Genomic DNA, 27,706 nt, shown 5'->3' with positions numbered 1-27,706 from the left:
CGATGCTCGCTGAGGCTCTCTCGGCCGGCGATCTCTGCGGAGTTCCCATCGCTCGGACTGGGGTATCCTCGCTTCAGAAAAAGCAAGGGACTGACTCCAAGCATAGCTGTTCTAGGTGGTGGGCAAGGTGACAAGTTTAAGTCCCTGTCCCGCGCCACACGGTAAGGGTATTAAACAGAATAAAGTTGTGAGCGTGCTGTTCCTTTGCTTGTAGTTTCTATCGTATTTCAGCATCATGCTTACATACAGTCTGTTATCAGCCATAAGAATGCTTGTTTTGCTTATTTGTGTAGAGGTTTTTTTAACTTTATTGCTATAGGCATTATAAGCCAACAAAGTGGTAAGATCGGCAGAGCTCAACGAAGATCAGCAGTTGATGTACTGTAACCGTGTCTAGTTTAGGGATGAAGAGGAAACTTTGTAATCACAAGCAGTTCATAGTCTGTCATGGTGTTGTCAGCTAGAAATAGAGAGGGATTCTATCCCTGTTACAAGGTAATACTTGAGAATGCTAAACAAAGTTAAATAAAAATGAAATGATAGCTGTCACATGCAGAGTTGATTCATTCTGTTGTTGTGCTGTGAGGTCAGCCCATCATTCTCCTAAATAGTGTGAATCCCCTGATAAGGCTCCTACTTTTCAATCCTGGTCACTGCAGCAATGTGTAGTTCTGCTCTACTTCTCCACATGGTATGACAGACCGGACAAAAATGTTTCTGTGCACTCATCTCTTAATGGCTTTTTATCTATCAGTTGCTGATTAAATGTTTAGAATTTAAAAAAATACTAACATTGCAATTTTTCTCGAATGCTTCCTGTACCTTGAAACATAAAGAAGCTTCCACTCCACGTGAAAAACACTTGCTGCGCTTTCCTTTAACTTCACATTATTACATCTGTAATCCCAGCCCTTATTTTCTCAGGTGTTCATGTTGTAGTAACTCACATTCCACCTAAAGAAAATTTGAAAGACATTTTTCCCATGCTGATTTTTTTCTTATAAGCACAGGGACTGAAATTTTGCTTCCTGTAGTATCTCTTGTCCTTACCAGCCCTTGGTGTAGAGTTTGAATCTGATTCTCCTTGTGTAAAATGATGCACCATAGCAGAATGTCTATTTGCCACATTTCTGACTGGAAAAAAGCCACCATGCTTTTTTTTAAGTGTCTGTGGATGCTTTCTATCATGTTAATATTCAATTTTGCACTTTACTTTTTCCTTGCCATGGGCCTGGCATGTCATTTTGTTCTCTTCACTCCCCTTACACAAAGGGTGGTTGAGTCTCGTCACTGTTGCATGTTCTCGTGTAGGTTAATATCTGAGTCTTCCACATGTGCTCCGAGTGAACAAGGAAGAGACTTGAGCATTTGTGAAAAATTGCTACATTAAATATATGAACAACTTTTTCCATATTATTTTTAATACTAACTGCCAAAGGTGTCTATATTCTGTGATTTTCAGGCTATATGTTTGCACAGATGTGAATAATTATTTTCTATATTGCCTTGCCTTACAGGTTGGCTTGCAGTCAGCTTTGCTAATTCTTCTGAGGAGTTAATTTTGCCATCAGAAATGGAGTACAGGACTCAGCTACCACATCCTGAGTGACTGAATCCTTTAATACAAAATGGAGAAGAAGCGTAGAAAGAAATGAGCCTGTTTATAAGGCTTTACCTCAAAAGACCATGAAATCTCTACTTATTTTGGACACAGCTTTAAGAATATCCAGTTGATCAGCACAGTGAAAGCAATGTTTACTGAAACAAAAATGAACTAGTTTATGAAGAAGAAAATTGTGATTTGAATATATGGAATTTTTGGAATGAAACAATTTTCTTCTATGACCATGAAGTTTGCAAACATCTGGTTTGTTCTGGTTGTTATTTTACTCTGTGGCAAAAAACACTTTGGTACCAGACTAGGGAATTCCTCTCATGAGGCTCACATATGTCCTGGATGCTCTCGCCTTACTTTGGAAGTGGAATTCACTTCGACAGTCGTGGAGCATGGTAATAAAGAGTTAAGCAGTAAAAGAAAAATATCCCTGTGAAGTTTGAGTGTATGTTACTGATTTGTGGTGTTTATGCAATTGTAACATTCAGAGAGTTTCTGTAGAAGCCTATCTGCTGAATTCTCTATATTCAAAAAGAGAAACAGATTTTTTTCAAAGGTTCTTGGTTTAACTGGAGACCAGATTCAAAGAACAAGAGAAGAAAGAGAGGGTGAAATAAGGAGGATGTTAAAAGTTAAAATGGAGTGTGAAGGCTCAGGTGGGCAAGTCTGGGCACTCTGGCATGTTTCGTAGCTGTTTGTTTTGACCAGGCCAGTGGTATGGTTGAGGCTTTTTTACAAAATGTAACCACAGGTGGCCCTCGAAGGGGTGAGAAAGGCAAGAAATCTCTGTGGGTTTGTTCAAGAAGAAGTTTGGCAGCGACAATACACGCATGGAAAAATTGCAAAGATAACTGTGAAGGGAGCAGGTGAACGGCAAAGTGAGGCAGATACCACTGCTGAGATGGCAAAGGATAGCAGTAGGATGCCTTGACCCTGCGTCCGCTTACTGCCTCAGGTACCCATAATATTCCCACAGCAAACCTGTGTGTGTGCCTGCATGCTTACAGGCAACACGTCAGTAGCGACATTACTGTGTGTAGTTAGAGGAAGACTTACTGAGGTGAATGTGGTGGTGCGCGCTGGGGCTGAGGTTCACCCACGGATCACTAATCCAGATCAAGGACTGGACTGTCGGGACCGGCTGCGTTCTCTGTATGTGTCACAGTTGGTGTCAGTAATTTGCACTAGGAACTCGACACCGTATAGAGGCTAGATGTCTTTAAATCATACGTGTTAAGAAGCATATTGAATTGGCACATCAAGCAGTTGTTTGTGGTGCTGGATGTATGAGTAAGTCTGTTTCCTCTCCCCCGTTCCCCACCGATTGTTTTACCTTTCCATGATATTTACAATTCTACCTTCCTTTCAAAGGTTTTTCTCATATTTTGCAGGTTTTCTGGTGGGGGGAGAAGAAAAGAGCATTATGTAGTGCAGAAATAAATGGCAGATTTCTCGAAGTAACAAAAAAGTGCCTCACATTGTGATTATTTGTTCTAGATAAAGAAAAAAAGAAATATTCGGACCTTTGCAATGTGAATGCATGAGTAAGCTACTTAAACATCAGTTCTGATAAGTTGTGCTCTTGTTCCAGAGTATATTGTGGCTTTTAATGGATACTTCACTGCTAAAGCTAGAAGTAAATTTATTTCAAGTGCACTAAAAAACAGTGATATTGAGAACTGGAGGATTGTACCTCGCAACAACCCAGCCAGTGACTATCCTAGTGATTTTGAAGTTGTTCAGATCAATGAGAAACAGAAAGATGGAGTACTGACACTGGAAGATCATCCAAACATCAAACGTGTAACACCTCAGCGGAAGGTCTTCAGATCGCTCAAATATTCAGAGTGTAAGTAATTTTCTGTGTGGTTGCATGAGATCTGCTTTGGAAAAGTCTTCTCAGCCTTATTTCAGACCATCAGAAGCTTTTACTGATTTTTGGTTAGAGAAAACAGATACTTATCTAAAACTTGTGTTATAACAATATGATGTGTATATTTGTACAAAAATCTAGTCTTTTATGGTTTTCCTCATACTGGTTTTCTTCATTCTAATTCTACGTAGCTGATGCAATCTTGCACTGCAATGAAACCAGATGGACTCAAAAATGGCAGTCATCTCGTCCCTTGAGAAGAGCAAGTCTTTCTTTAGGTTCTGGCTTCTGGCATGCAACAGGTCGACACTCAAGCAGGCGTTTGCTGAGAGCTATCCCACGCCAAGTTGCTCAGACCTTGCAGGCAGATGTCCTCTGGCAGATGGGTTACACAGGTCTGCTTTTGTCTGTTGGCTTAGAACAATTACCTGCTTTGAAAAACAAGTGAAGTGTCAGGAAAGGCTGATTAGCTCGTATGTGTTAATCTCTCATTGGATGCCAGTTCTGGAAAGTTTGAGAAATGCTTTGTTTTGAGATGCATTGTATACTTACGCTTTTTCTGTGTGTGTGTGTATACTGTACTTATGAGAAATTGGTCATATTTATGATCTGTATCTGTGGTTGAATATCTGAATTGACATAGGAGTTTTCTTTAAGATCTATGACTTACCGAGCTTGTAAGTTGCATGCTATGTTAAACATAAAAGTTTTCTTTAACTTGATAGAATAGATTTGCTACGAAGCTGAATCAGAAAAAGCAATGCTTTTCTATTTTAGGTGCCGGTGTAAGAGTAGCAGTGTTCGACACTGGTCTGAGTGAGAAACATCCACATTTCAAAAATGTAAAGGAGAGAACAAACTGGACTAACGAGAGAACATTAGATGACGGTGAGTTGCTGTGCACAATTGTCCAACTATTCCTGACACTGGCGTGTTCTGTTTTCTGTTGTAAAACTGCTGTTGCTGCTGTGGCGCCAACATCTGTTGAAACTGTGTATCTTGAGATTTTAAGCTTAATTTTGCAGTGTCCTGAGCACTTTGTACTCATACCAAATTCAACAAAGAGTATTAGGGTTCCAGAAGAGTGTTGCATAAGTCTCCTTTGAATCATATCTGGTGTTTCATCATAGCATTTGAAAATGTCAGGGCAAGAAGACATTATGCAGGCATAAATACATTGTCAAAGTAGGTGGAGTAGAGAGCAAACCCCACAAAGCTGTTTCTTTTCTATTCCTTTTTATGTGTTCTGCTGTTTCACAGTGCATACATATTTCCATACTTAAGAGGGAGAGCATTTTCCTTGTGTACTGTGCAGTCCTACGCTAATCAGAGTTTTGGCACCCTCCTGTGAAGTTTTTCTAATCTATATAGTTTTCATCAACAGACACTGTGCTGCCTGATGCCCATCAACATTCCAAAGAACTCCTTATATTCTGCAGTATGTTTATGTTCCGTTCTCATATGTCAACCTTAACGTGCCCTGACCATATGCTTCACAGATTATTAACTTCAGTCTGCGTCAGTGAGTCAGTTGGCAATTTAATCCCTTTAGAGTTCAAGGTATATGCATATCTTGCTCAGTCTTCTGTGCACCTCCGTAGTTTTATCATGTGTGGTACTTCTTTGCATTGCAACACCTGCTTTTTGTAGCACTTTCTGTTAGTTCTGTGCCCAGATGATTGCTGGACAGGGAGATTTGGATTACAGAAATGTAATGCAGGCAGTCCCATAAAGCAGAAGTTAAATTATTTTTTGAGGAGAGGAAAAAAATGTGTTTTCTTGTCTCATTTTTCATCCTTAACAAAATACAGTTATTGCAGAGACAGGATAAAAATCTTTTTAAGAAAGTTGCATAAAAATATGTTGTCCTTGCGACTTGCATTTTCCAGAATAATGTTTTTTTCTCATGATTGCTTTGTGTGGCTCTTGATTTCATTGGTGGCAATCGAGAGTGAATAGACTGGAGAATATATCACTCGGTTTCATCGGCTGGCTACACAGTGCTGGAAATTCTGGCTGCACTGAACCCACTAGGAAAATATGATTCAAAAAGACTAGGACTGAACCCGGTGTTTGTGGGTTGTTGTAAAGACTCTTAGATTTATGTGATTTTTTGGTATCAGCGGTGTTTAGTAGTACAAGTCCTTGACAGTGAAATGGTTTGTCTTCTAACATCTTATTTTGTTTCCTTCTCTCTGTGATAGGTTTGGGCCATGGGACTTTTGTAGCAGGTGTGATAGCCAGCATGAGAGAATGCCAAGGATTTGCTCCAAATGCAGAACTGCACATTTTTAGGGTGTTCACCAATAACCAGGTAGCTATTTTACATCTGTTTCAATTTCTGCCTTTCCAGATTACTGCTGTATTAATCCTTTCCTTCGGGAATATTGCAAGTACTCACAAATGTTGACATATTTTCTTTGATATGTGAGAAGGATACATCTTTCTATTTATAAAAGACTTACTACAGGATGTCTTAGAGTTTCCAAATCTGGTCTATTTTTCAGAAATAATGTGTGGAAGTCTGATCTGTATAGTGTTGGAACAATCATTCAAATATACTGAGCACTAGAAATACTAGGAGACCGTTGTCAACTTTTGTGCTTTGTTTTGGTGGTGTTTCTCCTCTCTATCTGAAGTCTGTATTGTCATGGAATCACAGGATTTTCCAATGATAACTTTTTTCCCCCTCTTTCTTCCATAGGTCTCATATACATCTTGGTTTCTGGATGCCTTTAATTATGCAATTTTAAAGAAGATAGATGTATTGAATCTAAGTATTGGTGGGCCAGACTTCATGGATCATCCGTTTGTTGACAAGGTTAGGACGAGGAAATAAAGTGGTCATACGAATGCTGGACTTGCAGAGCTGCCTCTTTGCCACAGCTGCTGACAGTTTCTGTGGAGTTCCATTTGCATGAGAGAACATTTGTACAGTGTACAGGCTCTTAGGAATATATTTAAGGAATAGATTTAAAACAACCAAACACAACACAAATATTCACATTGCTGTGGAACCATGCCCTTTTACAAAATGCTATATGTACTGCTAGGAAGTGTGACATCCAAGCAGGCAACTAAGTGGAGCCTTAATAGAAGCTTAACTGAAATCCACCCTTGTTTGTTTTTTTTTTTTTTAAATCTCTGCATAGTTAATTTATTTCATGGTAAGAATATGCATAGCATGCATTTAGCAAGAAATTGTTTAAGAACAAATAGGTAAAATGTACAGGTAGTTGATTCAGCTATGTGATAAGAGATTTGTTTCAGGGTAAGACAGAATTAAATTTTTGTCTTTGTAAATGTCATTGTTCCCTGAATTGTTGATATGTCCTTCAAAAGCACTTAAGTGAATAAATTTACATTTTAAAAATGGATAAAATCTTTCTCTGTAAAGGGTAATTAACGGATTTGAGGCATAGAAATTCTTCCTTTTTTTTTACGATAACCCACACTGAAATTTAGTTTGACAGTGTCTTCACTACTCTCCCAAGAGTATTACTGGAGGGGATTCAGAATAACTTGACTTTGGCATCCGGAGTGCTTTGTTGTGGACAAGAGTTTTTCCTTTGGTATAACCTAAATACATATTATCAGCAGTGTTCTGTCAAGGATGCGTTATTGGTCATGTAATCTTAGAAAAGTTTGGATCTTAATACCAAATATACCCGTGAGATGTTAAAAAGAGGGATTGGACTAATCGTTCACTTAATGTGAGGCCCCATGAAGCATACGTTTGTTAGAAAAGTCTCTTTTTTTTGGTGGCAGAGCCTTATTGTAAACTTTATTTTTTGTAGGTGTGGGAACTGACAGCTAACAATGTCATCATGGTCTCTGCTATTGGCAATGATGGCCCTTTGTATGGGTAAGTTTCGATGACCGCTTCAAAGAAAAGCAAATAATATTGTTGTTATATGTTTTTGAAAGTAGTTGTGCTTGGTGAAGAAGTTTTCCCTTCTGTTTTCTGTAATCTGTTTATAGAATGTGACTCAAGTTAAACTCTTCACTGTCTGTAGTAGTACAGCAATTTGTGAAGTACATAGCTAAGTATTTTTCATTGAAACAGTGGAAAGACAGTAAAAGGAGAACAGCAATACTTCCAGCTGACACAGACATCTTTGGGTACTGATCATGGGCTTAAAGAATATATAGAAGGGATCAAGCCAGAACTGTTAGTGGTATATTTCTAAAATAAATGCCTAAAAGTAGATTTTGTTTTGTCTTTAAGATACATGGTTTGGTAGTTACTGAGTTGAGTTAGTTGCTACCTGAAAAGTTACTCTCACTTATGAAGTATAACTGTATCAGGTGGGGCTGAAATTTTTTTCTGTGGAGGTTAGAGAGTCTCTGACAAAAATGTGATGGCAGCATATGCGTTGTCAGGGTAAACTTATGACTGTGTCTTGGTTTTTGGTTTGTGGGTTTGTTTTTTTGCTTGTTTGGGTTTTTTTGGGGTCTTCCTATCTCCCAACTTGTTCTAGGACTCTCAATAACCCTGCTGACCAGATGGATGTCATTGGAGTAGGTGGCATTGACTTTGAAGATAATATAGCTCGCTTTTCATCTAGGGGAATGACCACTTGGGTAAGATACTTTGACTATGGTCAGCTACATTTGCAGCCAAAATTAGGGCCTTGAAAAGGGAGCCTTTTTTGAAGGGGCGATCCCATACAGATAGTATGTGTGGAGTAACCAGTGATAGAAGATTTTATGAAAGAATAGTTAAAGAGTGTAAGTCTTTAAGCAAGAAGCTTAATGTTCTTTGCAGGGTTTCTCATCATTAATCTTGACCGCTATTGACATTCTTGATATATTTGTAAAATGTCCAGTACCTTTTGCCTTACAGTGAGGACTTGCCTGTGTGGTTAAATCTGCAAAAATGAAGGCCTGCTCTTGTCCTTCCTTTAATTTAAAAATCCTAGGATTTCTAGATGCTACATGTAACACTGCACTTACTTGCCTGTTGAACGGAGGTGATGGGTACAGGGGATTTCAGATGAGATTGCATTGTGATCTTGATGAAGGGGACTGTTACGGGTTTCTGTTTGTGTTGCATGTCATTCATTAGCCAGGAGCAGTGTGGTTATTTTGTCAATGGTTTCATGCTTAGCATAGATACTAGAGTAATTGGCAATAATGTTGACATTGAAACACTGAGAACTTGTCATAAACAGCTTGAGTCCTCCTTTAGGTGTTACTTGCTATTCTGTGATGCTGAAGCTCAGCTAATTTAGTTGGTAATTTTACTTTTGAATGACCTGCAGTTAGTTTAATCACCCAAATGAAGCAACCAGTCTTCATTACGTATTAGGGCAATAATCCATCCGCTTTCTTTCACAGGAGCTGCCTGGAGGTTACGGTAGAGTGAAGCCTGACATTGTTACTTATGGCTCTGGAGTGAGAGGTTCTGGTATGAAAGGTGGATGCCGCTCTCTCTCTGGGACAAGCGTAGCATCTCCTGTGGTGGCAGGTGCTGTTACTTTGTTAGTAAGGTAAGTCTTAAATAAGAGTCTGTAAAAAGATACTGATGCAAGAGGGTCATAAAAGGCCCTTAAAGGAACTTACCAGATAAAACTAAATTGTGTGTAGATGTAGGAAAACAAACTCGGAGGGTAAAATCAGGGTGGTTCTGCCTGAGACATTACCTTGTCTGACTAGCTCTAAATTTCCAGGGAAAAACTTGAGAATTGTTTTGAATAGTAGTTATGTCTTTGGAAATATAACTAGGGAGAACAGTACTTTGAAGTAATTTTGTCATGATTTTTAATAATTTTGAATTGCTGGGCTTCTGTCGGTTGTTTGAGCAGCTGCTCAAAGTAGGCACCTGTAGTAGATAATTACCAAAGTACTTGTAAATTTTATAGGATTTAGGGTTTTATGGCTATTATCCGGTTGCATAAGTCATCTGTTGCACACTGAAGGATTTAAAAGGAAGGTAGGAGTTTCAAGTCTGTACTTTGTGTTTGTCATTGCTACTAAATAAGGATGAGAGAACCTTTATTGGAAAAACAGTTATGCCAAAAATTCAAAGTAATGTCCTCCATAAAATGGTGCATTTTTCTTTGAACAGCAAAGCTATTTTTCCCTCTGGAACAGTCATGTTGCGAACGATACCAGCAAGTTTCCAGTTACAGAGGTTTTGATTTTCAGAATATTTTATTTAGCATATAAAAATACTACCCTGATCATAATGACTACTGGTCATGGAGTACACTGTAAGGAGAAAAATTCATGTAATACTAGTTTTTACAAGAAATGTGTCAGAAACTTGTCACTCTTCTTCAGCTGTTCCAGTAAGAAATCAAGTAATAATAGACAAATATGAACTGTAGATGTTACTCACAGCAACCTGATTTTTGATTGCATTTTCTTCAAATCAAATGACTGTTAAAGCAGAATGATAAACAGGACTAGCTAGGAACTGGAATAAAGTCTAGCTAATGTGATCCATTGTTTCCTATTTCAGCACAGTTCAGAAGCGTGAAATGGTGAATCCAGCAAGTATGAAGCAGGCACTTATTGCATCAGCACGTAGACTTCCTGGAGTCAACATGTTTGAACAAGGACATGGCAAGTTGGATCTTCTGAGAGCTTATCAGATCCTCAACAGCTATAAACCACAGGCCAGGTTAATGTTAATCCTTAATTAATCAATGATACACTATAATCTGCTGTATTTCTTGTAAGAGAGCAGGTGATGCATGTGTAGCTCAGTTGAGCAACTTGTGCTTATGCAACAAAGAGAACTTGCACAGATCTTATGTAATCTTGAAGCACGAATTTTGACAAGAGTGAATGAAAAGTCAATGTGTTTTCTGCCTAAGTTATAGCAGTGTAGGTGATGGAAGTATCTATGAGAGCTAAATTTACCTTCTCTTCTAGCCTCAGATGTTATGAATAATGTAACCTAGAACACAATGGAAAAGTACTTAAAATTTAACTTTGCAGAGTAAGAACATTCTCACTGTGCTGAAAAGTTTTCTTTTGTTTTGTGAAAATCTTTTCATAAAACTTAAAAAAAAAAATGAGAGAGGGAGGGAAGAAGATTTTGGGGCAAATTTGGGAAGCGAGGTGAGAACTTAAAGTTACTATGACTGGCATGTTTTATCGGTAATTTTTTCATAGTTATATATAGTGGCATGTTCTTCTTCTATTTATTCATTATAATTTTTTAAATTTTGCCTCCTCCATCCTGTTGTAGTTTGAGCCCAAGCTATATTGACTTGACGGAGTGTCCCTACATGTGGCCCTATTGTTCTCAGCCCATATATTATGGAGGGATGCCGACCATTGTTAATGTTACTATCCTTAATGGTATGGGAGTCACTGGGAGAATTGTAGACAAGGTAAGACTTAATGTTGTTCCACGTCCTGACTATTAATGTTGCTAAAAGCTTCCCAGAAAAGACTATTTTAGCTGTGAATTTCATAGAACAAATCAGATTTTTTACTGCTGAGAGCAAGAGTAAAAATGCTTTTTTTTAAAAAACATGCAAAATGTTTGATTTTAAAGGACGCACCCAGATTAGTAAGATTTGTCAACATGAGCTGTCTACAAGTTTTCAAACAATGGATTGGTTTCAGGGGTGTATAGTGTTTTATCCTTGTAAAACCAGTTTGGATTGACAGGTACGTAGAGATTTCTTTGTATTCTCTGATAGCGTATAAAATCTGCTGGACAGACTTTCCTCATCTTGTGTGGTTTTTGTTTTTTTTTTTGTCTGGAGCATAAGTAATCTCAGTAAAGGACCCTGACATTGTAAATCATGCCTCTTCAATGGGTCAGAATGACCTGAATGTATTGACTTACCAAGGTCTGCAGCAAAACCAGTTCTTCTACAGGAGTGATGTTCATTATGGTGGTTGACTAGGGAGGTTTTTAATGTTATTTTTTTCTTTAAGCTTCAAGTAAGTTTAAACATAGAACGGATTTGTGAATTGATACAAGTTAAATAAGGCACCTATCGCAAAACTCTAGCCAATGTGAATGAGCTTAATTTCAACATTTTAGTGTGAATCATGAGGTCTGTTTCAGATTTAAACTTACACTAAAGGGTATTGAAGCTCTTATCCAACATCATTAGCTTATGGCAATACTCAGGCACAGCTGATGTAATTTTCCTGTGTCTGTTATAGCGATAGCTCTCTTTGTTACCAAAAGGAAATGTGTTCTTCCCAATAAATTCTTGCACAGGACCCCAGAACATTAGAACAGGCACAATTAGGCAGCATGCTGTTCAGATAGCTTCTTAGAGAGTCCTGCCTTTGAAAAACCTATGGTTGGATCATTAAGATTGTCATGATTAGCTTGATTGACTGACATACCAACCTTTTGGGCTTTGTGGACATTTTCTTTTATTTGACATAATCTTCAGAAAAGCTACGATTTGTTATTTCTTTGTGCAGAGGAAGAGGGTTATGTGTGCAAAAGTTAGTGACTGCAAATACTGTTTTACCAATGTTCCGTATTCTTCACTTCACAGCCAGACTGGCAACCCTATCTCCCTCAAAATGGGGATAATATTGAAGTGGCTTTCTCCTATTCCCCTGTGTTGTGGCCTTGGTCTGGATACTTAGCAATTTCCATCTCTGTAGCAAAGAAAGCAGCCTCTTGGGAAGGCATTGCTCAAGGCCATGTTATGATCACAGTATCATCCCCTGCAGAAAATGAAGTAAGTTCTGTGTGTTCTGGTTTTTCTGTGTTCATAATTATTAAAGCTGCTTCCCGATACACAAATACCTTCTTTTTAAGGGGTTGCTCTGGTGCCATCATTTAAAGCATAAGTTAGATTGGGTACAAATAATGATCTTTTGTAGTTGAGAGCAGGATTAACTTGCAAATTGGATATGCTTTAGAATCAGAAAGCCTCCCTTTGAGACTGACTTCATAATTTAATTTGTTTATTGTGAATTCTAAGTAACGTGTTTTGGAAAAGAGATTACTTAAATATATTTCTTCTAGAACCATGCTTAATGGTTTCTGAGAAGTTTTTAAGGTTCTGAATGATTGAACCAAATCACAGTTATAACGTAACGTATTTTAAGTATTTTACACTCTAAGCATAAATACAAACTGTTGAGTTTGAGAAAAAATACTATGGTGATTTAAGGCAGAAGTCACCTCTTTGTCTCCAGAGCTGGGACTGGTGACTAAAAGTAGGTTTGGTACCTCCATTTTTTTGGTCTTTTACAATCCACAGTTAACTGGTGAATGTTGCTGTGGAGAAAAAGGATTTCACTGTAGTTTGTTCTGTCCTTCAGTCTAAGAATGGTGCAGAGCAGACTTCAACGGTGAAGCTTCCAATAAAAGTGAAGATTATTCCTACTCCACCTCGTAGTAAACGAGTCCTTTGGGATCAATATCATAATCTCCGTTATCCACCAGGATACTTCCCCAGGGATAATTTGAGGATGAAGAATGATCCATTAGATTGGTATTTATCTCAGGTTCTATTAAATCAGTATTTCTTGATTGTGTGTTAATGATACAGGATAACTTTACTGAATGGCAGGAGCTCTGGCCTTTTTCAGTGTGGCATGGGATTATCTTTTATAAGAAATCCATGAAAAGCGTTTGGATTCTGCATGCTTCTGGTGCAGGATTTTTTTTTTTTTGTGCTCTATGGTTTTATTTATAATATGGTTTTATTTATAAAACTGAATCCTAAAGAAGAAACTCCTTGTCTGTTGAGGGAGACTGTCTTTGAAGCAGGGTGAGACTCAGCTGACCTTTTGTCTTTCATAGATGGAGAGGGAAGGCATCCACAGGAAGAATTATGCAACAGTGTATAAGTGAGGATTAATTGGGTCAGCAACGAAGCTATCAGCTTTTGGAAAACTACTTTGAGCATGCAGATATGGCAAATGGACAGGAACTCTGTGCTGAGTTTCCTCAATTATTTAGATGAAGTCTTGTGTGCTTCTTCCAGTTAGTTAAAACTGCTTCTTACTGGCTCTTTTGCGAGGAGGAAGTCCCGTGAAGAGCATGTGGTTTTAATGCAGCAGTGTTTCTCTGTGATGTGATGCAAACATGTAGAATTGTGCTTTGTAAGGGACATGCTCAATCTCTGGGTTTGACTGTATAACTAACTCTTCTCTGTAGCACTGGGAACCAGTGTCACTTGTGAAGAATTTTGCAAAGATGACATGGTGCTTGGAAAACTACAGGTTATCATTTGTAAAAAATGAACCTTTTAGAAAGGAAGCTAGGAAGTAATCTATAATTAGAGTATTTAAATCAGATTTCTGCATGCCGGATTTAAATGCCTTCAACAGTTTTCTCTTTTTCCTAAGGAATGGTGACCATATCCACACAAACTTCAGGGACATGTACCAGCACCTAAGGAGCATGGGATACTTTGTTGAGGTTCTTGGTTCTCCGTTTACATGTTTTGATGCAAGTCAGTATGGTAAGCATGAGTTAATTGCCTTGTTCTCCATACTGTTAGCTGCTTCCTAAAATGGACTGATTTCTGGAAGACCAAAAATGTTGGGAGGGGGGAGGCACAAAGAAAAATTATCTTGGTAGTAGAAAAATACTACAACAGTCTGTGTGTTTATTAGCTACATGTTGATATTTAGTTGTGAAAAGTGTCACTGCAGAAGCTTGCTTGGGAGTCTAGTAGAATTAGTGCAGTTTTCTGTCCTTATCATGAAAAAAAAGAGAGGGAAAGCCCACCTCTGAGTCGGTTAAAAGCCTGTCTGTATTCTGTCCCACAAAGGCAGAACAGTATTTGCTGAAAGATTTTGGCACAATCAAAATGAAGCATGACATGAATAGCAGACTAAAATCAAAAATGTCCATTCTGTTTGGGCTTTTTTTTCCCTCAGCAGTGGCTTGTTTCTTCTGTGTTCATCAGGAAGGAGATCTGATAGATTTGCTAGGCAGGGGACAAACCAAGCTGACCGTCCTCTTTTCTGCTCTAATATTTCCCTCTAACTGTGACATGCTGCAACAAGACCTTCTTCTCTTTTGGGCTGATGTGATCTTCAGTAGACTGTAAAGCGAGAGTGCATTCCTCTGACAATTTTCTAGTTCTGGGAATGTGGTCAGTAGTAATCTTTTGTTTATCTTGATTCTTCAGTAAATATCACACCATTGCTTTTTGAGTTCAGTGCATGTGCAGCTGGATACAGAAATGGTAGCCCTTAAAAAAAGTGACAGAATAGTTTCTGTTCTGATACTGATGGTTTTATAGCTGATAGGGAGCAGCATTACGAGACTTGTCTCTCCTCTGGTTCACCGTAATTTTGTTGGAGAAGTGGGTGGGAAACCTGAAGCAGTTTTCTCCAATGCAGTATCCCAGAGAGGTAGTTTAGGATGTTTACTGTATGTTGTACTAAGTGGAGAAGAGGATTGGGTAAACTTGATTTTTCACCTCTTCTAGTAGTCCTCCTGTGATTACTCCAACAGCTTTCAGGTGATGCCTGTGTACCAGCCATGTTGGTGATGGCATGAGCCCAGTCTTGCATTGTACCTCATTTGATTAGTAGTTTGTTTGGCTTCTAGAATTTCCTCAATGGGAAGAGGTGAGGGTGGAAAATGCAGTGATTTGTGGTCCACTTACCACTTTTCCCTAGTTTGTATTGTCTGCAAACTTGATCAGGGGACACTCTGTCCCAAGGCACACAGTCCAAGTCACTAACATGGTTTCTGTAGGATCTTTGTCAGAAGGTTTTCCAAATGCAGACTGTCTGGATTTGTAGAATTGCCAGGTTGCAAGGGACTGTGAGGTGAGGGGCCAGTGTCAGTGGTTGATCAGGTTGCTCAGGGTATCATCCTGTCTCTGAGGGTGGAAGTTCCACCACCTCTCTGCGCAATCAGAAATTGAAGAAGCAAAATGGTTTGTTATCTAGGAGCAATCTAAAAGCATAAACAACTTTTCAGGAAATAGAAGTATATTTTTATGGTTGTGTTTTTCAGCGATGCAGAGAAGATTGTGCGTGCTTGTTCACAGGAGTGGGAGAGGGTTATATGGAAGTGGCAATGGCACTTTAGTCAGGTCTGCTAAAATGCAGCTGTAGTTTTCAAGGTCTGAATGAAACCCAGTTTCAGAATAATTGTCTACCTGGCTGCAAATCTGCAGGAGTGAGCAGAGTACCTTTTAAAATTGAAGCAGCAGAAAACCTTCTTACTAGGGTGCATCTACATTAGCATTTTAGTTTGGATCAGTGGTGAATCTCCTGATTGCCCCTTTCTGTCACAGTGTGGGTCAGTTTATGGAGCATTTGTATGAGACCAAAATTCAAAATATACACCTGACACATGCAGGCATTCAGTTCATGAGACCATACAAGCACAAGTTGTAAATAGCACCCTTAAAAAGCATATTATGCTGCCAGACTAATTTTTGGATACATTTGTAAACCGAATTGTCTTTTATTTCCCATCCTTAAACATTACCTCTTTAGGTAAGCTGCCAGAGCAGGGCACATGGGCCAGATACTGTACAAAATGTGCACTTGTATTGGCTTTTCATGGGTTGCGTGAGTAGCGATAACATTACAGTGAACAGCCCGGTGAACTGTTGTTTTTGCTTTTACACACAGGGACTTTACTGATGGTGGATAGTGAGGAAGAGTATTTTCCTGAAGAGATCACCAAGCTGAGGAGGGATGTTGATAACGGACTTTCACTTATAGTGTTTAGTGACTGGTACAATACATCTGTGATGAGAAAAGTCAAGTTTTATGATGAAAACACAAGGTACTTATTTGTGTCAGTTCTCAGGAAATAAAATGCCATAGAATTGACATTTTATGCACATATTACCTTAAAAATCCCAAATGTGATAGGCTGTACTTTAGCATTTGCATGCTACCTGTAAGAAGAGACTACCTGGAGAGCAAAATTGAGTTAAGCTCCAGCTTAAGGAGAATAGCTGCCTATTTATCATAATTGCAAAGACCCCCTTAGTAATGTAATCTTCTTTTAAAGCCCAGAAAAACATTTCCAATGAAAAGAAGTAAGAAATGGGAGACTGATAAGCAAAGAAAAACAGATATATTTTCGCTTCTGGGGAGCAGAAAAGAAAGAAAATGTGTGTTGCAAACAGAGTCACCAGGTTGTGCACCCGTTACTGAAATTGTTCCAGTGTATTGTAGAAAGGGAAAACACGCTAATATCACCATTGATGAGAAAGAGCCTTGTAATTGCTGTAATTATCAGCCTGGTTTGTGTTCTGTTAAGCTAGAAAAATCTTTTCTGCAGTTTGTGAGCAAGTAACATTTTGCTTCATTAGAAAAAGGAGAAACGAATGACATGACCATCGTTTTTGCCTCATCTTAGCCAAACAAAGAGCATAAGACTGAATTTCTTTCTAGGAAATTTAAAGTTTTCCATGGAACTGGAATGCGCTGAGAACTTTACATTTGTACTACTTAACTTTTGCTCAAAAGCATTGGTGTCAGACACAGCTGCTCACATATCTGTGGAGCTAAATACGGCTTTGAGATGTAGGTCATTATTTAAGTGACTTTTTCAAAGTCTGCATGGAGGAAGACACCCGACTTTTCATTATACGAACTCTAGGAGTATGTTCTGTATACTAATAAACTGTGTTACACTGTAATTTTTATAGACAATGGTGGATGCCTGATACTGGAGGTGCTAATATACCAGCTCTCAACGATCTGCTTTCTGTCTGGAACATGGCCTTTAGTGATGGGCTGTATGAAGGCGATTTTACCATGACAAGTCATGAAAGTAAGTACTGGAGTCCATTGCCTACACAGGTTACAGTTTGTTGTTTGGAAAATAGTTTTCTGTAAGAATGCCATTGAGTGAAAGGCAAGGGAACCACTCAAATTCATTTAAAAGAGTCTCATAAGCATACTTAAATGATTACTTCCTTCGTAGACCGTATCTGAAAACTTTTCATCCCAGGTAATGAATGTCCTCAGTTTAGGCTTGCATTCCAGATGTGATGCTTTCAAGAGTATTGTTGGGGTGTGTCTGTATTTGTCTGGACTACGAATATTAGTTGCTAAGATGAAGTCTTTTTTTTTTGCAATTAGGTGGAAACTTGACATTTTGGAGGAATAAAATCGATGCAGACTTTTTGCTTGGAATATGCCAATTTAGACATGCATCACAACATCCTGAGATGTTTTGTAAATTCCTATTCTTGTAATCTTTTGAATTGTTGCCCCTGAAATGAATATGATTGATTGGTTTCAAGTTCAGACCTTGTGGTTACGCCACAGGTCTGTGACCTTACTGTTTTCAGACTTTTTAGGTCTAGCCAGTCTTTCTTTTTATCTGAACAAGTCACTTGATGTTTCCAAGCCTTGTTTCCAAATCTCTGTCTTCTGACTGGTTCATCTGGAACGTGTATGTGAAAAGAGAAGGTGCCGACGCTCAGTTCTCTGTACACTCACCAGCGTTGATTGAAGGAGGCGGGTTCTCTGTCGTATAAATAATGACTGTTAGTGTGAAATACTACATTTCTCATGGCATTTGATTAAGCTTTTGACTTTAGAAAAAGATAATGTCAGTCTCCTAAAATGGAAGGGTTTGAAAGCAGTAAGTAAAGGTGGACCTGTGAAGGCTGTGCTTAGAAATGCCTTCTCTGTGAATACACATATTGGTCAAAATACACAACTGCAGAGTGATGTTCCTGGGAATGTTTTCTTCTATGCTTGTTTTAATAGCTCACTGAAATATGGTGGGAAGGGGGTGTCATTTTTAGTATAAACTGCAATTTTGTGATGTCTTTCAGTGAATTATGCATCAGGATGCAGTATTGCAAAGTTTCCAGAAGATGGCATTGTCATTGCGCAGACTTTTAAGGATCAAGGTACGCGCTTCCTTGTCTTTTTTCTGTTTTAAGTAGAACTTTGGAGTCGGTACACAAGCAAAGTTACAAAGTTTAAAGGTGTAAAAACAATGAATTTAAAAACTCATGGACAGAGTAGGTATTTTTTCATTTTGCCTAGAACATGTAGTTGGCAAATATGGGCAGCTGCAATATGACTCTGTATACAAATTTTTATATAGTACAGCAATATCCAAGTCTACCTATGCAGTCTTTCATTGTGTTTGCTGTATATAAACACATCTGCATGTATGTGTGTGGTGTGCGTCTTTGGAGAGGAGGGGATGGTGTCGTATTGTGTCACTTGTTCATGTTTCTCACAAATTTCAAGTGCTACTGAAATATCTCCTCTAATCATTGCCAAATTTGGTGTTAGTGTTGTGGTAGCTGTGGTGATCTAAGGTTATAGGTAAGGAAAATTTTGGTAGACAAAGTGTCACCTGCTAGACTCTTCATAAGGGAAAATTCTAGGCCCACAGGAAACCTGTGCTGTCAGATTTGAGTGATCCATTCTCTGTGCATATCCATTCTCTCTCGTTTTGTCATAATATCTTTTCATTTGTGAGGTGGGAATTCAAAACTGTAAAAGCAGCAGGCCATTTAAAAAAAAAAAAATCTTGTTTTATGAGCCTTTGGGAAGTGCTGTGTAGGACTAAATGACTGGAACTGTTAGCATGTTGTGGGTCAGGTTTGTGTATATGGGTGTGGAGAGTTTGAGGGTGTTAGCAGAAGCACATGCATAGCTTCTGATATAACTCTGCAGCTGCCACAGAAGATCAGCAAGTTCGTTGCATTTTTGACTTAGGATGCACAGCAGACAGAATTACCTAGTGGAGAAGTTTTCTGGAACGGTAAGGAGCTCATCTGTGTGAGCCTTTTGGAGGAAAGGTGATATCCCTGGAATGCTGTATGCTCATGACTTAGATATTTCCTTATGTGAGAGAGAAAGACAGAGTGTCAATCTGACAAGCAGCCTGCTAGACCTGCTTTTTCTGTTGAATCTTTTTCATTGCAGTTCATGAAGCAAAAGAGCTCTTTGTTTTGCTTCTGCTATCTAAAGGCAGTGTCTCAGGTAAAGGAGACTAAATACATAGTGTTTAAAATTTGTCTTATTTTGTTTTTTGAAATGGGTGTTAGAGGCAGGAAACCTTTAACCTAAAGCCAGCTTTCTACACTTCATTTTAGTTCCTTCATGAATTGGGGTGTTTTCCCTCCTGATGTTTATTAGAGCTTTCCGTTCACAGGACATAAAATGATTGTATGGGTTTGTAAGATACAAATGGCAGGTTTATAGTGAGGTGTCCTCTGGGTTTTGCTGCACCTACCCATTTATATTGGGAAGGTTCCTGTGCTTTTTTCACCTTTTCTGTTCATCAATTATAACTGTAAATATCTCGCAAACATGTCTTTTAGGTTGCCAGGTTATTATTCAGCTACTTGCAGGGCTTTTGGAGGCAGGCCTTTAAGTGATACTCCTTCAAAAATTACTCTTTACAGTGTTGTGATAAGTGTTTCAGAAAAGGCTGAGAAGCAGATCTCTGAACCGTGGCAGGGCTGGATGTGCTGAAAAGTGGCTCTGCCTGCCCCTTCAAAGATCAGCTGGGGTGAGGAAGGAGTAAAATTTGCCAAAGGCTAAAGTGGGGTGGGGGGAAGGTGAGAAAACTCACGCTGAGTTTCTTTTTTCTGATGTGGGGTGGTTTTTTTTTTGGCTTGAGTATCCTTACTAAACAATACTTTTCTTTGTTCCTGAATTGAAAGCTGAACAGATGAAGTGCAAGGGTAACTAGTAACTGCAGAGTTAGAGAGATGCAAGCCCAGCAGTCTTTAAAATGGGCTTTCCCTGAACAACTGCTTTGTCTTGCAGCTACTGCTCACAGAGACACAGATGTTTTATTTCATGGAATGTCTCTATTCTCTTTTGGTAGTTCCATAGTAGATTTTCTTGTAGGAATAGGTAGGCATGTCAGCAAAGTAAGTTAGTGAAGAGCAGTGTGCACCGTGGTGGTGGATTCTTAAGTTCCTGTGTCCTGTAGAATGCTGCAGAAGGACAAAAGCAACATAAAGTGATTTATAGGGCAGAATGTTTTGATTGTAAACCTGCTGCTGAAAATATTGGGATTTTTCATTCGAGCATGTTGAAGATAATCCAGATAATGAAGTCTTCTGCTGCTTCTCCACCAAAGAAAGAAAAACATTAATACCAGTAGGAAATGTCACAATTGGGGTCTTGGAGCAGTTTTGTTTTTGTCATAACATCATGGGGGTTTTGAAAACAGTTTGCATGTGTGACATGAAGAGTGGCATAGCTGCATCTGAATAGGGAAAAAGTTTGCAATGTAGGCTGTGTTGACTTACAAGTAAATTGATGTTGATGCTTTGCAGGCTATGAAATTCATTTGTGCTTTGCTTTAGGTCTTGAAGTTTTAAAACAGGAGACTGCTGTAATTGAAAACGTCCCTATCTTGGGACTTTACCAAGTTCCTTCCGAAGGCGGTGGCAGAATTGTTTTGTACGGCGACTCAAATTGCTTGGATGACAGCCATCGACAGAAAGGTGTGTAGTAACTCTTCCTTTGACACGTAGGAAGAGTTATTGTCTTAAGCTGACAACTGTCCTATGGGGTTTTTACAGCTCCCATCAGAAGTAACTGTTTTCTAGGGACTCTCTAAAAGTTCCTAACTGGGGATTAATCTCAATTCTGCAGAGCTCTACTGAAAACGCTGGAAGCCGCAGTTACAACCAAAGAGCGCTCCCCATTAAATAGCCCTTTGATAGATGGGAGCATTCCCCCCTGCCCTGCATAGGCCCCTTGCCCATTTTTCTGTTCCACAAGCTTTGCAGGCTGGTTTTGGGGTGGATTTTTTTGCCAGAGTGGGGGTTGTTTGGTTGGTGGGGTGGGATTTTTTGCTTCTTTAGGGTGTTTTTGTTTCCAGAAACTCTAACAGTTAACACATGCTTGATTTGAAGTAGTGAAGAGGCCTTTAGGGAATCCCTCAACTTTTTCCTCAGCTGCGTTTTCAGAATGTTTATGTAGTACAATGGATTTTACGTTTTGATCTTGCTCATCAGGGTGCCTTATTCCTTTTGCAATGTAATGTTCAACATTTCAGTTATGCATTACTATTTTCAGGTGGTTCTACTTTGACACAAACCAGATGGTGTAAAAATGTCAAAAAGTAGGAATTTCTGTTTGGGTTTTCAGAGTGTTTGTTTGCAACTCCAGGTAGCAAGTGAGTTGTGTGTGCGTGCGGTTTCTGTAACTCCCAATCTGTCTGTGTGGTTCGTCCTTATAACCCCTTTTCTAGCACTTTGTCTGATCTGACTTTTAAGATTGTTAAGAGATTTATTGGGTTTCTCATGACGTGTAAAGCATAAGCTGGCTCGAGAGGCCAAAGATAATCCAATATGTGAGGTCGTTTTCTGCATTTCCGCTGAGTGTGATGTTCAGCCTGAATTTTCCTTCTGTGGTGAAAAGTACGTTTCTAATATTTTAAGCTTTTGTCACTGACATTTTAAAATATTGGGTTATGTAGTCCACCCTGTGCCTAATTTATTTAAGTTTAAAGGAACTTACTGCCTAAGGGAGCTCATTTCTTTCTCCCAAACATTTTCTTTTTCTTTGAAAGTTCTCTGGTTTCTACTTAACCTGTCTTTGGGTGGCTTCCCGTGAGCTTCCGTAACACCAGTGTACCGGTACCTTAGGTGCTTGCTGTAGGTTATTGAAAGCACATAGCAGAAGAGAAGATACCTAGCTTTAAATTCATTAATAGAAAGCGATGCTTTGTGACCTTCCTAATGCTGTTAAATTCAGCGTGACCTATGAAGCAAGAAAAAGTGGAAGGCTGTAAAGAAATCCTTTAAAATTAGCTTTTAAGTTGTGAACTAGGATCTATGTCTCCTGCAGAGACATCGGTGGCTTTAACGGAGGTAAATTCCTAACATTGGTGAATATAAATCCTTAAAATCTGATTGACCCCTTTAAAAATCAAAGGTGAGGGTTTAAGGGACACCAGGATTATGAAGATTAATTCCCATTCCCAGCCAGCTGTTCCTGCGGGGAGAAGTTCTGAGAAAAATAGTTTGTGGTGTAGTGGAAATAGCTGATAAGACGTTGTCCAATCCCTGCAAAGTTTTAGAGAATTGTGGTCTTAACTAGCTGGACTGTTTGTTTGTTTACTCTGGATTAAGGTAGTAGTAATTCAGGAGAGAATCAAAACGAGGGTGCATGTGCTGTTGAAGTGCAAAGGAAAGCCACAATTGAGTATATGGTGGCATTGATTCCCAGCCTGGTCTGTACCACAGCTGCTTGTAGGTACTGCTTTTGCTTTAGCTGGGATGTAGCCAGAACCTTTCCCCTTAGTTTATTTATTTTTTTAATCTTGGGGAAGCAAATGAGTCGTAACTTTCCACAGAAAAGCACTACCATATTCTTACTTTTCTTTGCAAGGTATTTATTTTGTCCTTTCAAAAAAAGTAGTTGGTTCTCTGTTTCCTTCTTAAAAATGGTATCAGAAGCTCTGAGCTTCCTGTATTTCCACACTGAAAAACCTCATAATTTTTGCAGGGACTTGGATGGTCTTGCACAACCTGGAATTCCCGTATTTGAGACCTGTTGCTTTATGTCCTACTCCTCGAAAGAGCCTGATTTGGTACACAAGAGGAGATATTTTAAGACCGAACAGATGGTTTTTGTGTTTGTGTATTGGGGGGGCGAAGTGGGGAGTGTGTCGAAAGTTACCTCTTTCTGAAATCGGGCCTAGAACTTCAGAAGGAGAAAAACAAGACCCAGAAAAACTGATTGTACTTCTAAATGTTGTTATAGCCTTCTTAACAGAAAGATAAGCCATTTTAAATGTGGCATAATGCATGTCGTCTTTTGGGGCTATGAAATCCACAGATTGCTTTTGGCTCCTGGATTCCCTCCTGCAGTACACTTCTTACGGGGTGACGCCGCCAAGTCTCAGCCATTCTGAAAACAGACAGCGACCACCGTCAGGAGCAGGCTACTCTCTCCCCGAGCGGATGGAAGGTGAGAGCCTTAATTTCCAAGCAGAGCCCACAACTGAGGGAGTGTCAGGGTGGGATTTAGGAAGACTCAGGCAGATGCCCTGAGCTACATGCCAGTAAGGTTAGTTTGGTGTGAGCTCTGCAATGTTGTTTTACTGGAAGAGAGCACTTACCATAGGGATTTGTCATGATACAGTTCTGATTTGACTAAGGAAAATGTTCTGTTCGTAGAGTAGGAGTTTTCAGGTACCTAGTTCTGCTAGGGAGCATTCTAGTTAATGGCAACAGAGCGTGTATAGAGCATTTGGTTATTCTCACATGCTGCCAGCAAAACTTGGATTACCTACCATTGTAGGTGCACGGTCTTACTGTTTTGTAAGGTACCCTTTGGTTAATTCTAACCTAGATTTAGGAGTCGTCACTACTGTAAAGAGCTCCTGGTTTTCCAGCAGCTCTGTTTAGCCGGAGGCAAATGTCAGTAGCTCTTATCTTAGCAGTCTTTTGGTAACCCAGTCTGTCTCTGCTGTGACTTGCAGGTAACCATTTGCATCGATACTCAAAGGTGCTCGAGGCTCACTTGGGAGACCCTAAACCCCGGTCCCTTCCTGCTTGTCCTCACTTGTCCTGGGCAAAACCACAGCCTCTGAATGAAACTGCCCCCAGGTTAGTATACAGCTTTCTTACAGTTATACAAGAAGTCTGGCTTTTGAGTTCAATGGAAAAATTATTTGTTCCATCTGCTTTTGAAAGGGACAGCTGGAATGTGTTTCCTGGAGAAACACCAGGTTGCGAAGAGGAAATAATGATTAATGCCTCTTCAGTGAATAATTCTGACTCGCCTTATACCTACACTATGAAGCTGGGAGATTTTAAAAATAGCTTCACAAGTAAATTCCCTGTTGTGATTGGGTGATCCTAACTTAGAGTGAATGGTCTTGCTTAAATCCGTTGTCACTGCGTGACTTTGAAATAGTTTTCTGAAGCAGCTTCTTGGACAGCTCGCCTAACTCTGCCTTCTGTTGTATCATTTGTCAGTCACTTGAAGGAAAATGCATCAGCATATAGCCCATTTGTGTCTGCTGAGCTGCTAATGGTAACTTCTGGTAGTCTGTGTGCAAGAGAGAGAGTTGTTAGTAAATAGTTGCCTATCTAAGTGTGTCCCTGTGATGTCTGAATTTAACTTGGAAGCCTGTAAACTGCAGAACCTAAAAAGTGGGTCAGATTACCATCTGGGTCCAAACTAGTGAGTTATTTGTAGATTCCAACTGTCACTTTTTCTATATATTTCTACAAAACTCCTTGCATTACTGAAGCAAGTGGGCAGACATCTCTGTCTTTAAATTTCTTCTAGCAACCTTTGGAAACATCAAAAGTTACTGTCAATTGACCTTGATAAAGTGGCTCTGCCCAGTTTTCGACAGAACCGACCCCAGGTGAGACCATTGTCCCCTGGAGAAAGTGGAGCATGGGACATTCCTGGAGGTAAATACTGAAAAGTTTGAAAATTGCTGGTTTGCTTTCCTTTTTGTATAAGCTTGGGGAAAAAAACCAAACAAACATGATGCAGCCGGAAGAGAGGCCACGTGTTTATTTTCCATTGTGAAAAACATGCAAATAGCAGTATGGCTGTGTTGCAAAAGGCTGACTGATGAAGCCTGAGAGAAATGTTTTTGTATGTGAATAGTTTATTCAGAAGAAAGCATGTGTGACATACTGAGAGGAGGATTTTGGCAGGTGCATTTTGGCTGGTTGAAGTTTGGTTTGGTGCTGTTCAGACCAGTGGGTGTCAGCAGCAGTCCCTGTCCTTGGGAGCTGTGACTGGGTACCTCCGGATAACTAAAATGCCTCGTGTGAGTGCACAAAAGCAGAGTCCAGAGGAGTTTGTCTGAATGGTGCTTTGGGCAAGGTGTTACACTAAGGAATGATGTAGAGCGCTTGAAACAGCTTTCAGCCTGATGGCGGGCTGCTCCCCTGTACAAGCTTGGCACTGTGAGCCCAGCTGGAAGTGAGAGTCTCATGCACGCTCTTCTCCCAGTCTGAGCTGCTGGACCAAAAGATGCCTGTAAAAAGGAAGCGTTTGTTCCTATGGCTTATCCTCAGCGTGCGTGTGCGTGGTCTCTGGAGCAAGCACAAAATCACTTTCCTTGTGGCGTCAGGGTTTGGTGTGATTTATAGAAATTACTTGGTGGTAAAATTACAGTCAAGCATTTGCATCTCCCTTCTAATGCAGAACAGAAGATTGTTGTTGCAGGGAAGAGCTGGGTTATACTTTCATGTGCCCAGATAGGTCAAGGTGGAAATGCTAGTGCTTTTCTGTAACATCAGCATCCTGTCTTGTTTTTGCTAATAGGTCTGCAGTTGTTAATCTTCCTGTCTGAAATGCAGTCTGATTACTAGCAGTGTCATCTTTGAACAAGAGTTACTGTCAGATCGTTTTGGTAGATGGCGTTAACTCTGCAAAGACATAGTAGCTCATGCGGTCATTAGTCGCTCCAAACCTCTTTGTCTTTCCAGGTATAATGCCCGGCCGGTATAACCAGGACGTAGGGCAGACAATTCCGGTCTTTGCTTTTCTTGGTGCCATGGTGGTTCTGGCATTCTTTGTGGTGCAGATCAACAAAGCGAAGAGCAGGCCAAAAAGACGGAAACCACGAGTGAAACGACCGCAGCTTATGCAACAGGTTCATCCACCAAAGACGCCTTCTGTTTGAAAGCTCTCACTTGCCAAAGATGACCTCCTTTTACTGGTTGCTTTCCTGGGTGATCGCTTGTTCCCAGTGAAGGTGCAGCGAATGCGGCACTAATCATACTGGTGATTTGCGCCTGACATCATCTCATAGTCTTTGGTTTCTGGAGAGAAAATAAAAAAGGACCTCAGCTGATCATCTGTACATAAAAACTGCAGCTTTAAGCAGCCAAAGCCACCAAAGACTTGAATACTGTTTAAACGGCTGCTTAGTCACTACATATCCCAACAGGGGGAAAATGGACCTTTTTTTTTTAAGCTGACCAAACTAAAATTTATTTGTTTAGAGGCTATTTTCTATATTTATTGTTGGGGAGGGTGGGGGGAGAAGTCACTTTAAGGACCTCTGCTAAGGGAAAACAAGTGCATTTTTTTGGATGGAATGCAATTTTCTAGAACGGTATTATGCTGAAGAGTATAACATACACCATTAAAGGAGGGAGGGGGCAAGAGAGACCAGTACAAATTGGTGAGACATACTCCTGCAGTTTATTTTTATAAGCCAACTACCATGATGTTTTGTAATTTTTGGTCATGATTTCACCGTTGTTGGTGAAGCAGATTTTCAATAAATATGTTATCTATATGAAGCTGAGACAATGTGCTAGATGTTTCTTCTTTCCACTGCCAGTCAGAGACAGCAAGTTGTCGAGTAGAGAAAATTATGTCTCCCTTCTTTCCCCCCATAGCTTTAGCCTTCAGCAGCAGCATCCCAAGCTGCAGACTTTCCTTTGGAGCACTAACTGGGCAGACCTACAAATGAGTGAGTGCAGAGCTTTGAAAATCTTCAAAACTGCAGAGGCAGCTAAGGAGGAGGAGCGAGCTCCCGTAGGGCAGTTCAGTGATGAGCTGGGTAAGAAGCTGTCATGTGGATGGCACCAAACAGCATGGTGCGGTGTGTCACAAAGCCAAAACCCTGTCTCCTTTGGTTTGTCCTGCTTGAAAGCCTGTGACTTGTTACAGGCTTAAATAAGGGCCCTGGTTGGGGCTTATGATCATGGATGGTGGTGATGGACCTTGGGAAGGGTGCTGCAGGAGAGAACATTTCTCCGTGCAGCCTGGGGCAAACCTTCCAAGAGGAGGCGGCCGTGGATAGGGTTTCACAGTGCCCGAGGCCCTGAGGATTGGGGAAACCCATTCCCCTAACCTGCAGCGCACTTGACTCTCTCCAGCCTGCGCTTCCCTTCTGGAGATGAGGATGGCACCGGAAGAGGCTAGAGTGCTAGAGGAGGCATGGAGCTTTCACTTGGAGTCGTTAGCAGAAGATGGTCGGGGCTGAGGAGATGGTCCTGAGGTCAGGCTGCTTGTTCCATCCCAGTTGGGCTGGAGCCCATTGCTTCTCCCTCTGTGACCGTGGACCCATGCCAGCAGGAAGGGGATTTTCTCCATCTTGCCCGTGGCATCTGGGTTGCTTGTAGGGCCAACCAGCAGCGGCTCTGCAAGTCGTACTGGTGCGAAAGAGCTGTCGGAAAAGGTGTACCACCTCGGGAGTGGCCTGACCTCGGGAGGGGTTGTAGGTAGCAAAGCGCAATTGTAGTTGGGATTTTCGCTTGCACTTTTGTACCTTTGCCTGTCTTCAAAGATGATCATGTGGAAAACAGATCATTATGGCTCATACCCTAGGGGCGGGAGCACCCTGGTAAGTGGGA

General features: G+C 40.1%; 1 protein-coding gene across 1 annotated transcript; it reads left to right on the top strand.

Annotated features, from left to right (window-relative positions):
* Nucleotides 1–1,515: 1,515 nt before the first annotated feature.
* MBTPS1 (membrane-bound transcription factor peptidase, site 1) lies at nt 1,516–26,652 on the top strand. Its single transcript, XM_010284277.1, has 22 exons — nt 1,516–2,010; nt 3,207–3,464; nt 3,680–3,883; nt 4,266–4,376; nt 5,693–5,802; nt 6,193–6,309; nt 7,286–7,353; nt 7,970–8,072; nt 8,829–8,980; nt 9,955–10,116; nt 10,690–10,834; nt 11,972–12,160; nt 12,750–12,922; nt 13,782–13,897; nt 16,038–16,194; nt 17,069–17,193; nt 18,209–18,286; nt 20,717–20,857; nt 23,202–23,333; nt 23,848–23,974; nt 24,663–24,793; nt 25,826–26,652. Exons 1-22 carry the CDS (start codon nt 1,824–1,826, stop codon nt 26,020–26,022), a joined length of 3,183 nt encoding a protein of 1,060 aa, XP_010282579.1. The 5' UTR covers nt 1,516–1,823; the 3' UTR covers nt 26,023–26,652.
* Nucleotides 26,653–27,706: the final 1,054 nt, after the last annotated feature.

The sequence above is a fragment of the Phaethon lepturus genome, unplaced genomic scaffold (genome assembly GCF_000687285.1).
Source record: "Phaethon lepturus isolate BGI_N335 unplaced genomic scaffold, ASM68728v1 scaffold39703, whole genome shotgun sequence".
Lineage (NCBI taxonomy): Eukaryota > Metazoa > Chordata > Aves > Phaethontiformes > Phaethontidae > Phaethon > Phaethon lepturus.
Note: the sequence above shows the minus strand (reverse complement) of the source record. Positions and strands in the feature narration are given on the sequence as shown.

Coding starts and splice junctions, on each gene's coding strand:
- MBTPS1 (XM_010284277.1), top strand. CDS start 1,824: ATGAAACAATTTTCTTCTATGACCATGAAGTTTGCAAACATCTGGTTT. Junction 5,803..6,192: donor GGGTGTTCACCAATAACCAG/GTAGCTATTTTA, acceptor TTTCTTCCATAG/GTCTCATATACATCTTGGTT. Junction 6,310..7,285: donor ATCATCCGTTTGTTGACAAG/GTTAGGACGAGG, acceptor TATTTTTTGTAG/GTGTGGGAACTGACAGCTAA.